The sequence below is a fragment of the Aquarana catesbeiana genome, linkage group LG03 (genome assembly GCF_042186555.1).
Source record: "Aquarana catesbeiana isolate 2022-GZ linkage group LG03, ASM4218655v1, whole genome shotgun sequence".
Taxonomy (NCBI): Eukaryota; Metazoa; Chordata; class Amphibia; order Anura; family Ranidae; genus Aquarana; species Aquarana catesbeiana.
In genome coordinates this window covers 688,617,817-688,631,303 of record NC_133326.1, presented here as the reverse complement: position 1 = coordinate 688,631,303, position 13,487 = coordinate 688,617,817, and the positions used below count along the sequence as shown (strand labels likewise).

Below are 13,487 nucleotides of genomic sequence, written 5' to 3'. Positions count from 1 at the left end.
TATAAGATATCTGGGATTTTCTTGGTATTTGAAGCATTTAAAATTCTTTGCTGAGCATAAGATAACAAAAGACCTATTATAATTTCCACTGGTACAAGAGTAGGTTTACAAGTTGAAAAATATTCTACAAAGAAAAATAGCTTATCTTATATCAATCAGTCAGCTTCCATCTGTCTACAATACATTGTTAATGACATAAGGGTTTTGACTGATTACTATGGTCAACAGTTTTCATGCATGGGTTCCATACTATTCACTCAATTTCATACAAGCCATCTTCTGTGAAGGGAGTTTTATAATATACGTTGCAGAAGAGCGTGCTTTAACATTTATCACCGACAGAGAAGCGGTAAATTTCATGAACAGTTTCCAGTTGTGAACCGTGCTGTAGACACAAGGACAACAGGTAGGATTACCCTTTCAATAGCTTATTGTTAATTTTGTACATTAATAATAAGCCAAGTGTATCTACCTGGCTTTCTTAATCCAGCTACAGGAAAAAAAAAGTGAATAGCATTCTTTTCTACGAGCAATTTTATATTGTATTCAGAAGCAAAATTACAATTCGGCATACTACAACTTCAAATGGCAGAGGCAAAGAGGTAGCTTGTTCCTCTATTGGTCAAACATTTTTTTTTCAAATGACAAATAGTAATTTCATATAACACCTAATATAACAAATGATAATCACAATATTCTAAGCCAGGTTTGAACAGGAGAACAAGGAAATTGAGTGCTGGGGTGCCAAAAGGTTACAGACTTAGGTGGTGAAAATCATCATAGCTTACAGACTTATACTGGCCATACACTATACGAAAAATCGGGCGAAAATCGGTCATTTAGACCGTTTGTTCATTTTTCGGCACAAAATCGATAATCTTTTGAATGTTTTTGAGCCGAAAAAACGAAGGACAAGTTTGGAAATTTTCTGCCGAATGAAAGATAAATTGAAAGGTTAATGTGTTTCCCGTCCGAACTGTCTGCACTAGGTATATGTAAAAAAAACTAACAAAAAATGTATTTATTTATGTCCACTGAACGATTTATCAGTCATTACATGATGGATCGTTTGCGCTCACGGCCGAACGTTCGTTTTTCGAAAATGGGTTCGGCTGATTTTTCGTATAGTGTATTGCCAGCATAAGATGATGAAAATCATCAAAACCTACAGACTTAGGTGATGAAAATCATCAAAGCCTATTGACTTAGGTGGTGAAAGTCATCAATGCCTAAAGACTCATGCGATGGGAATCTAGCTCTAATTCTAATCATTATTAACCACCGAAATGTATTAAAAGTGGAATAAGTTTTGCTATGTTATAGGGGACATCTAGAAATGTTAATGTTAAACAGTATTCTGAAAAATGTATCTTCTTGTGTAGAATTCTTCTCAAAAACTAGAAGTACACGTCCTGGTAACTGAGCATGCCTACAGCCTCATAGCTCTATATTTGCATTGTGAGAGGTCACCACTGGGCTGCTTACTGGAGGGTAATGTGTACTGCATGCGTCTCCCTTCATTCATTCTGTTGACCTGTGCTTCCAGCACATCTCTGGCTCCTTTTGATCTTGATTGCTTAACCAGTCATTAAATCACAAGTCATCAGCAGGGAAGCAAAGCCCTAAAAGGTGGCCACCTCTACACAGAGATATAGTGCAGAGAAAGATACGGTAAGTGATTAATAGAAAAAGGTCAGCTGCAGAGAGACCACAGGCAAAACTGGTGTCATAAACAGGTGTGATCAGAATTGTGTGGACGGTAACAGAGGAAACCAAATGCATGTAAAGTGAAATAATGAAGTTTAATAGGATTAGTGAATATAGATATAAAAACACCTCCAATACCACACAGTGTACAACAATCCAACAACCAGACAGTGACTCACAAATAACAACAGTCCAACAGGTATGTACAATAGATGGGGAATACCAGAATCTTAAACGTAGCCAGGCCAGGATCATAAACGGGAGATCAGCAGATGGGGGCAAGGAGCAAGACAGGACAGGGAGACGGTGTAAGGGATCAGGCTGCAGGGCAGGGGTACAGGAATACAGGAACACAGGATGCACAGGAACAGGTACAAAAATACAGGTTCAGGTTTGGGTTCGGGTACTCAGGATCACAGGATACAGGTCAGGGCAAGGACAATACCAAGGCAAGGGTGTGAGTGCCTGCCGGGTATAAGTACAACTCTCCTGCAATTAGCCTCAGGTGACGCCTGATCGCAAGAGATAATGTCGGCTCCACACTGCCAGGAGACACCCGCTGGTGGACACCAGTACTGCAGCCCAAAGATCATACAGTGCCACCAGCAGGTGAAGCCTTTCCTGACAACTGGTGACTAGTCCTTTGCCCTACGCTTACCTTTTTTGGCCACAGGTTCCAGAGTTCAGGTCCATTTTAAGATCTGAGCCCCATATAACATCCATATCCCCCAAAACGACCTCAAATTGTAATACTGATTGAACGCTCCAACAGACCTTGCAAAGCTGTCATCTGATTTACCCTTGTCTTTAGTAGGGTAGCAATGTTTTAAACTGAAAACTTTGGGTCGGTCCCCACAAATGGGACCAGGCACCCATACTGCAACCTTCACCCTTTACTGCACTTCTTCCCAAATTTACTGCTGCTTAGCTGTACTCACCAGCAATATGAGCACACCAGATGGGGACTTTTACAGGAAGGTTGTAAAGGTGAAACAACACAGGGAAATATCTGTTGACCCTGCACAGTGATTTCACAGATCACATCACTGATCGCTCAGAACATATAGCTCACAACATCTTCCCTGAAAGGTCTTCTTTTTATAACATGTTCCCACCCAGCATGCTTTGCTTAATAGTGATTGCTACTTAAAGTGGAACTTGAGGCCAGAATTGAAGATGGGCGAACAGGCAGGAATTGCTTAGTCTCTTCTTCATTAAAGTTACTTACCTGCCACTCTACCCTTGCCAAATATGACTGAGCTCCCGCACATTCACTGGAGTAACATCATCCCCACCTGACCAATAGCAGCAGCTGGCGATCAAGACCCGGAAGCTGGTCATCTGAAAATGTCAGCGGAGCCGAGGTGCGTATAGTTCCACTTTTTTTTTTTTAAACTTTATTTCTTTATTCAAATATTTCTTAATTTTTACACAATGTATCAAAACAGATATTTCCTCCAGGGCCCAACCTCTCTCCCCAGTACTTTTCACCCCCTACATAAGCGGTGTATATAATATAATAGACACGTTTTGAGTATTGCTTGGGTGGGGTGGGCATCCTGCAAAGGGACCTGTCTAAAATTCTATTTATATCTAAATTCACAACCAATTCACTTCACCCTCACAACTCCATCCATTCCACTCATTCACTCATCTTTCAGTCTCTCATGATCTATTTCTCTTTTAGGTCACTACCCGTCTTTTACCTGTTTTTCTATGCTAATAGAATTTACACATTAATCCCTCTTGCTTCCCACCAGGATTTCCAAATCAAGTCATATTTTTTTAACGCCCCTTCCTTTATATATACCGATTTCCCCTTGAGAATCACCTCGTTCATGCTATTTAGCCAGTCCCCACTTGACAGTGGTGACACCGACTGCCATCTCCGGGCGACCAGGTTCCTAGCTTGGAATAAGTATCTCATAACTGCTACCTGACTGTTTCCTGGGTTTCCCACTCCCTCCACTAATCCCAGTAGGCAATGTTTTACCTCCAGCTCCGTAGAAGTTCCAAACGCCTGATAGATGATTCCCGTCACCCCTGTCCAGTAACAGAACAACTTCGGGCATCTCCAAAACATATGGAGCATATGCGCCTCTAGATCCCCACACCTAGCATCTTGAGTCTGGCCGACGGCCGAACTGGAAAAGTATTTGAGGGGTATAATAGGTTCTATATAGCAAGAACAAATGTGACATCCTCTGAGAGGTGGACAGCGAGACCATTGTGGCCAGTTCTAAAATTCTGTTCCACTGCCCTTCAGAAATGTCTCCCATGTTTTTTTCCCATTTTCTCCTGTAAAAAGGAGGCTCCATCCCTCCCAGTCTCCCCTTATTGGTATGTGGATATATTTTTGGAATTAAGCCTTTCCCTGACTCTGCATTGATTAGTTTTTGAAGTACTGAAATTGTATTCCAATCTAGGGGGCTCCCTCTAAATTGTTCCTCCAGTGCATGCCTGACCTGTAAATATTAAAAAAAAAGATTCATTCGGTAGAGCATATAGGTCTCTCAGTTCCTGAAAGGATTTCAAAGTGCCGTCTAGGTATAGCTGGGTAATAGATTTTATTCCACATCTCTCCCATTCCTTTACTACCCCCAACTTTTGTAATCCTCCCAGTTTGCTATCCTCCCACAGGGGGGTGTACTCCGTGAGACCTCTATACTTCAAAATTGTTTTCACTGTGTCCCATACTCTCATCATTAGATTCAGGGTAGGGAGTCCTGAGGGAAAGGATCCTGCCTCCAAGGCTGCAGCTATTGAATCATGTGTTGTGTTTTGTAGGAGCATCTTTCTTCCTGATTCTCGGCCTACTAGGATACACCCCACTATGTGCTGGAGTTGTGACATCAAAAAATAACTAAAGGGGTGCGGGAGAGCTACTCCTCCTTCCGACTTCTGGAGCTGCAGGGTAGTTAACCGAATTCTTGCTAGACCACCCTTCCAGATCATTCCTTTGAACAAAATATCTATGCTTGGGAACCGCTTTTTATACAGCCAAATTGGGGAATTATGTAATACATAAAGAAGCTGTGGCATCCATATCATTTTAATTAGGCTACAGCGACCTGCCACATATAGTGGCAGGCGTTTCCACACTTGTATTTTTCCCCTAAATTTGGCCAATAACGGGTCGATGTTGTCTGAGGTATAAAGATGAGGGTCTCTGGTGATATTTATATCCAGATATTTAAATTTATTCACCACTTGAATCTGGGCAACCTCCTCGGGCAGGGAGCCTTCCAAGGGGTATACCGGTAGCAAGCTAGATTTTGCCCAGTTTATCTTTAACCCGGAGATTTGACCGAACCTATTAATAATGTTCATAGCTTTCCTGAGAGAGTCCTGCCTGTCTCCAAGAAATAACAGAAGGTCATCTGCGTATAGTGCAAGTTTTTCCTCCAAATCACCTCTTCAAAAACCCCTCACCTGATCAGAGGATCTGAGGGTGATGGCCAGAGGCTCAATCGCAATGGCAAAGAGCAGGGGTGACAGGGGACATCCCTGTCTCGTCCCCCTCCCCAATCCAAATTTATCAGATTGTTCATTATTTACCTTTACTCTGGCCTCTGGTGCTCTGTAAAGCATTTTGACCCTGTTGATGAAACCCGGTCCGAGTTGGACTGCTTCCATTGCCCTCCACAGATACTGCCACTCTAAACTGTCAAAGGCCTTGGCAGCGTCCAGCGACAGGATGGCCCTCTCTCCACCCCCGTCCTTTGGGACCTGGAGATTCAAATATAGCCGCCTTATATTTGTGCTAGTTGTTATTCCAGGTATAAAGCCGTTTGGTTGGGGTGGATGAGTTTTGCTATGACTTTGTTCAACCTAGCCGCCAAGACCTTTGCAAGGATTTTCAATAGTATAGTATAGTTCCACTTTAAAGTAGATATAAACTCAATCATTTAGTCTACCTTTGTATATTAAAGATCCCTTATTCTCTGATAGTGTGGTTGCCCCTTTACTAATATTAGAATGTAGGCAGCAGAAAATATATGATTGACCTGTGCTCCATTGGTTACTTCAGCGAGGATCACATCAATCTGGTAAGGGAGCAAGCAGATTATAAAGCACCTCAAGTAGACTTACTTGGGCAATGCTGTGCAGTGATAAAAGAAAAACAGGGCACACCAATCCCATGCATTAATTTTACCAACCATCTTTAGCACCCCTCCATGAACACTGACAAGGTTACTTATGTGAGCTGGAAACTGGATGCTAGCAAAGAATGGACCAGTCGAGCAGTGGAAGGTATCTGCATCCTCCAGCTTCTGAGCAACACTTCTGGGTTAGGTTCCTTCCTATGGCAACACATTTCAAGGAATTCCTCCCCTTTCTAAAGCCTAGTGTGTGGACAAAGCCAAGCTATGAGAGCCTAGCAACACTCTGGGTACGGACTCTGGGTACTCAGAATTGGGTATAAGTTCAAGTGTGTTCAGATGCTCTTCCAAAACAGCATGGCCAAGCCCAGCAAGAAGCAGTCACCTGTAAAGGTTTAAAATTCTGCAGAGTGATAGGGGGATATTCATCTGCTACAGATAATTGGCCCATTACAGGTGACAATTTCCTTCTAGACTGGGCCACATGGGTTTAGAAAAGTATCCAAACACATCTCAGCTCTCTACTCAGAATAAAACTAAGACTAGGTAACATAAGACCAAAATGTGTGAAAACATTTTTCATAAATTCATAAAAATATAATAACATAGTTAAATTATTATTATTATTATTTATTATACTTTCCATCTCATTAACTATTGTATATGAGACACAGGGATTGATTTACAAAAGCTATAGTGCAAAATTAATTAGCACGATTGTTCCAATGCTTGCTGGGTGGGTGGAGTTTTCTGCACACTATATATACTTTGTATCTCATTTAAATTTTTGTGCTGTGACCAAGGCGGTTTGCTGAAACGCGTTAGCCCTTTTGTATACTCTTTTAACATGTAACCTATAAACCTTTTTATACGGACTTGGAGTTGCAGGCTCTCTTATGGGATTCTATAGTGCAAAATGTGCTGTAGCTCTGCATAGAAACCAATCAGCTTCCAGGTTTTCTGTCAAAGCTTAATTGAACAAGCTGCAGCTATAAAATGATTGGCCACGATGCACAGCTGCACCAGATTTTTCACTCTCCAATTTTAGTAAATCAAACCCACTGTGTTAAAAAGATGGAGAGATTAATATGAGACTACGTTACAGTTTCTGATGTTTTTCCTTTTTTTTCTAGGCAAGTAATCTAACACTTAAATTCAAAGATCTGAATGATTCATGAATAATTAGTTCTGTGTTATTTGACTTATTCTTTAAATGAGTTGGAAAAACGAAACGTCAGCCACAGAATTTTGGCTCCTTGGCTTTCAGAATTTTCACAACCTGAAAATTCCCCTTTTTATTCTTTTCTTAGCAATCTACGTTTCCATATTATCCGGCAACCTGTTGATCATAGCTTTAGTGTTGGTGTCCATAAACTTGAACACACCTATGTACTTTTTCTTGTCTAACCTCTCATCATCTGATATCATTCTCACTACTGTTGTCTTTCCAACCATATTATCGGTCTTGTTGAAAAATGGGGAATCCATTACTTTTTCTGGCTGCATTACTCAACTTTACCTATTTGGTTCTTCTGCAATTACTGAGTGCTTTCTACTCACTGTGATGTCCTATGACCGGTACCTTGCCATCTGTAACCCTCTTCACTACCTACTCATAATGGACCAGAAGCTCCAGGTTCTTCTGGTAGCTTGGTCCTGGGTGTTTGCTTTTCTTCTGACCATGATAACAGTCAGCCAAATGTGCCAACTCCAATTCTGTGGTCCCAATGTCATTGATCATTTTTTCTGCGATCCCACCCCACTGCTGGAACTTTCCTGCTCAGATACTTCAGTGATTGAACTTGAGAACCTAATCTTGGGTATACCTGTTACACTTTTTCCACTTGGTTTCATAACTGTGACTTATGCCTACATACTTATTACCATCCTGAAGATCACATCTTCTACAGGTAGAAAAAAAGCCTTCTCCACCTGTAGTTCCCATCTGGCAGTGGTTTGCATCTATTATGGGACTTTAATAATGCTTTATGTTATTCCATCTAAAGGTCTGTCAGTTAATCTGACCAAAGTACAGTCCCTTCTGTATACTGTGGTGACCCCACTTTTCAATCCCATAATATATAGTTTAAGAAATCATGAGATCCAAATGGTGATTAAACGGATAATATACCGTACATAAGGTAATTATGTGGAGTTAATTCTAGGTTCCTGTATTATGACTGTAATGTTTATACACTGCAAATAAAGTTTAAATAAAGCTTAATTTTTATTAAAAAAAAACTTTTGAATTTTCACTGATCAGTTTTCACTAGGGATGAGTAAAATTAGGATTATTCATTTCCCCAAATTTCTGCTAAAATTGGGAAATGTAGGCAAAATTTTAGCATTTTGATAATATGCATTGGGATCAGTAGGGTAAAAAAAGTTAAAAGTGTATTATCTGTGCCCAGATACGTAGATATCTCCCAATCTAGTAGACAGAACAGAAAACAAGGAAATAAAGGGAATTTCTGTCTTAGACATTGGGGGATTTACAAGTGGAAAATTTAGAATTTCCCTTTGCTTATACTCTTGGTGACTTTCTAACCGGGACATAATCAGCAAGAAAAACTTAACAGTGGTTTTAACCCTTCCACATTTTATTGAAAGCTAAAAAAGTTTTGCTTTACATATGCTTTAAATCGCAAGGCCTGCTTAATACATTAGATCTTCTTTCCTGTCTCATATAGCAGCCGTACAGGTAAAAAAAAAAAACTATAGGGAAAGAAAAATGAGTACGTATTCGTTTATCTTTCCTGGCTTCCATACCGCGGGGGGGTGATGCCATGCTTCAACCAGCAAAAATGCTAAGTACCCAAGATGCTGCCAACAGTGCATAATCATGATCTTGTGAGATCTTGGATACTCAGCATTCCTCAGGATCTCCTCAGAAGGAGGATGATGTCACCCTCACCCAGGCACTGTGTGTTGAAGCAAGGGATAAGGTAAATCTATTGAAAGCAAAATAAATCCAAACTGCCAAACTCCAAGAAAGCCCAAGTGTCAGATAAATGAAAGCAGCTTCAGCCTGGCTCCATCCAAGCAATGCCTGAATGGAGTCAGGCTGAAGCTGCTTTCATTTAGCTGGCGCATGGGTTTTCTTGGATTGCAACAGTTTGGATTTCTTTTGCTTTCAGTGTGTGTGTTGAACCAGGACAGACTCTCCCCATGCCCGCACCCTGTTTAGCGTGAGTCAACGGAGTTTGAGATGAAGACCTGTAGTGGCACCCAAAGCTTTCTTAGTTAAAGAGGACGTAAAGTCTTCCTGTTTAATTGTACCTACAGGTAAGCCTATAATAAGGCTTACCTGTAGATACTGTAAATATCTCCTAAACTTGCACCATATAGGAGATATCTACTATATACGCCGCTACCGAAATTTTCGGCGCATGCGCATTGAAGAAACAGCCAATCGTGCCATTTCTTTAGGGCCCTGTGCTGTGACGGGAGGTCCCCGTGTGCATGCGCAGGAGTGACGTTATCACGGCTCTGGTCAATCACAGCGAACCCGGAAGAAACCCTGGGGAAAATGTCAGCCATCTCAGCAGTGTGTTGGCTCAGCTGCAACAGCTTCATACTAAGGTAAGTATTTCCTAATGAGCCAGTATGCGATGCATACTGGCTCATTATGCCTTTGTCTTACAGGTTTTTTTTTTTTGTTTGTTTTGTTTTTTTTTAGGGTTTACAACCTCTTTGAAGGCTGGAAGAGATGATGTGAATGCTGCCGACCACAGCGGGACTATCACGTACCTGGTAATGACTGTAATGTTGTGGAGGCCTCTCTTGCACCTCCTGCCCAACACTACTGAAGGTGGAGACAGAGAGTGTGAGGGCACAAAATGGCACAAATGCTGGGGTAGCTTGCTAGTGAAGTCAGCTCTTTAGGTGGATGAAGCTGGGGGTCGCAGTCCTAAGAACAGGATATCAAAGTAGCTTAGAACCAGAGAAGGAGATAGTAGCAGAGCCAGTATGCAGGCAGTGACCAGCGGCAGCCAGGTAACAAGGGACTGAGTCAGCAGGCAGAGCACGTCCAGGAAGCAGGCCGTCAGAGAGATCAGGTGAACAAGGTTAAAACATGAGCAAAGGCAAAGTTTAATGCCCCGTACACATGATCGGATTTTCCAAAATAAATGTTGGATGTGAGCTTGTTGGCGGAAAGTCCGACTGTGTGTATGCTCCATCGAACATTTGTTGTCGGACTTTCCGCCAGCAAATGTTGGCTAGCAGGTTATCAAAGGTCCAACAAATGTTTCTTGTCTGACTTTCTGATCGTGTGTACACAAGTCCATCGGAAAAAAGTCCACGCATGCTCGGAATCAAGTACGAGCCGGAAGCACTCGGTCTTGTAAAAATAGTGTTCGTAATGGAGACATCATGTACGTCTTGTACGTCACTATATTCGTAATTGTTGGCCAACATTTGTGTGTCCGTGTGTATGCAAGACAAGTTGGAGCCAACATCCTTTGAACAAAAATCCACGATTTTGTTGTCGGAAAGTCCGATCGTGTGTACGGGGCATAAGAGTAAGTCGGGTTATGCACACAGGTAAGAAGGTTCAATGGATCAGGTCACAGGAATACAGCTACAAGCTGAAGACCATTCAGCAACTACTCATAGTGACAAGCCAGTTTAAAGCATAAAGCCTCATACACACGATCGGACTTCCAACGGACTTTTCCGTGGATTTTGCTCTGAAGGGCGTTGTCCGTGAACTTGGTATACATACACACGGCAGGACTTTTTCAGCCAACTTTTACCAAATCACGTGGTTTTTCAGCTCTTTACCGCCACCCTGTGGGCAACTTCTGCTATTGTTGACTGATCTTTAGCATTGGTTCTGAGCATGTGTGTTTGTACTTTGGACTTTAGTCCGATGGACGTGTGTACACACAATAGGATTTTGCTCCATCGGACATTTGTTGCTGGAAAGTTGTCTGTTCTCACAGCGAACATTTGTCCGATGAAAAAGTTTGTCCAATGTAGCGTACACACGGTCGGATTGTCCGATCAAACAGGTCCGTCGGAGGTTTGTTGTCAAAAAGTCAGCTCGTGTGTATGGGCCTTAACTCCACTTTTGTTGAGAAAAAAAACATTCCTCTCTGGGTGATCTATGTACATTGTAAGGATTATAAAACCTCTGTTGCAGATTCCTACCTTTTGTTATTCTGAAGAAAGCACTGTTTGTTCCTCTGTGCCCCTGTGCTGAGTGGGTGTAATGGGAGTGATTTCATAACTATCAATCAGCTGTGTCACCTGCAGAGCACTAATGAGGAAATTTGCTGGGCCTGCATTCCTAGACGTGTTCCTTTTGGGAGTATCTAAAAAAAATGACTATTTTGTTCCAGGGGATGCCTGAAATCTGACTTGTATCTTAGGCAGACTTCTGGGAAAATCAGTGAGCCAATCACACAAGCAGGAAATTATGTTTCTGGGGGGGGGGGGGGGGGTAGTCAGTACACACTCTGTGTACAGAACAACTCCAGGTAGCCATATTAAATTGCATTTTCAGAAAACGACAGCGCTGTAGATTGAAAAGGAAAGGTCATTTTTAATAACATTCAATTACAATATGACTTGTCGCAATTGTATATGCTATATTATTTTTTCTTTATTTGCTATTTTATTTTTTCCCACGAAAGTGGAGTTACCCTAAATAAGCAACTGGGCACTAAGTACTATGTGAGCAATGCACATGCGCAGCAATATGAGCATAAGTCTTCACTGGTTTTCTGGTACTGGGAATCTGGTTTACCTTACAAGGACAGTACCTGGATGCCTGATGGTAGGTTAATTGACTTTTGTCCAAAATTGGCCCTAGTATATGAATGTGAGTTGGGGACCTTGGATTGTGGGCTTCTTGAGGGTAGGGACCGATGTGAGTGTGTGATGTATGTGTGGAGCGCTGCGTAAATTTATGGCGCTATATGGGTACCTTAAATAAATAAATAATATATAATAGAGGAGTATCTTAATGAGACACAATGTACAGGGATAGGGACAATTGTAGACACGCACCCACACTCAGGTTGAACTGGATGGACTGGTGTCTTTATTCAACCTTACTAACTATGTAACTATGTAACTATGCTATCAATACTACTGCCCACTGCCCTCCCCCACACATTACATCAACTGTGTCCCAGCCATGGGAGAAGGAGTGGCTTCGAAAAGGAATTTATGCTTAGGGGGTAAGTGTGCAGATTTGTGCTCAAATTCTTTTAGGGAGGGAGGGGATTTTTGCTGTCACACAATGCTCATACATCTTGGGGGGGTATTTGGCATCTTTACCCTGGGCGCTAGATGGCCTTGTCCCGGCATTGACTGCACACGCTAACATGTGGTTTAGATAGAAGCTCCAGCAGCCCAACCATCCACCCAGGGCCCATGAGACATGGGGGCCCAGGCCACCTGATGCATGACATATGAGCGATTGTTTCTCCTTTTCCTCTATCACAACTTACTCCAGAGCCAACCAGGCTTGCCCCATTAAAGCACACAGTTATTCAGCCCAGGCATTGACTGCACTTGACTTCTATTAGAACACCACATAGAGACCTAGTTACTTTACTTAATAAGCATAAGCAGACAGTCCATAATGATGGCAATAATTTTCCAAATAATGGTGGTGTAGAACATAGTTACATAGTAGGTGAGGTTGAAAAAAGACACAAGTCCATCAAGTCCAACCATTTCAGTCTATTGCAGTATTACATCTTGTAAGGCAGTAGAATGAGGTTGTACTCACACCCTAATGACAGTCCACACTTCATTCCTGAAAACTATGGGCAAAGTTCTTCACAGCCCCTCCCCTAAAGGGAAGAGCATATCAGCAACCCCTCAGTTCACGACTCCTTTTGATGGCATCAGGATGTCTCCCTCCCCAAGTTTCTGCTATCTAATAAAGGTACACCCCACATTGCTACTCCACTTATGAGAAGAGCAACCCTTAAATATGAACCCTACCTACCTACAAGAGGATCAGGAATGGATTTCCAACCCTTTGGAAGATTTAATTAGAAAACATATACTGCATGTATTTTTAACATGTACCTAGTTGTTTGTCTGGAAATTCACTTTAACTAGAGATGTACAGATCAGTTACATAATTAGACAAATTGAAAAAAGACATGTCCATTGAGTTGAAATGACAAAGAATGAAATGAAAACTCACATCCACAGAACCTTAAACTCACATTTGAGCCAGAGGAAGGAAAAAAAAACTATAAAATTTGGTCAAAAGGGCTGCAACAGGGATACAAGTTCTTACCGATCCTAGAATTGTTATTTGACTTGAATGGCTACACTGGACATTTCTGGTAATGATTCTCTTCTTGGGTCAAGACAGAGTAATCTTCTTAATCAGGTTCTCAAATTAAAAGGTTTAAGGACCCCTACCCTAAGGCAGTTGGATACACGCCGGATAAACAATATAAACTGTCTAGTATAGTCAGCTATATTTTGTGCATTTAGAAATACATCCAGCCTTCCAGGAGTCACTATTCTGCCAACTGCGTCACATATGTAAGTGATGCTGACTTTGCCAAAGCGCACTTTAAGGACATTTTCTTAACTTTAGAGCTGAGAAACTAGGATCCTCCAGGGCCACACACCACAGTGTGCCCAAGCTCATATGCAATACTCAGGGTCAGAGGCGTAAGTAGAGCCTTCAGGGCCCCG

General features: G+C 41.8%; 1 protein-coding gene across 1 annotated transcript; it reads left to right on the top strand.

Moving 5' to 3' along the window:
• Positions 1–7,023: 7,023 nt before the first annotated feature.
• On the top strand, positions 7,024–7,950 carry LOC141134756 (olfactory receptor 10A7-like). The gene has a single exon (XM_073624195.1). It carries the CDS (start codon positions 7,024–7,026, stop codon positions 7,948–7,950), a length of 927 nt encoding a protein of 308 aa, XP_073480296.1.
• Positions 7,951–13,487: the final 5,537 nt, after the last annotated feature.

Coding starts and splice junctions, on each gene's coding strand:
- LOC141134756 (XM_073624195.1), top strand. CDS start 7,024: ATGAGTTGGAAAAACGAAACGTCAGCCACAGAATTTTGGCTCCTTGGC.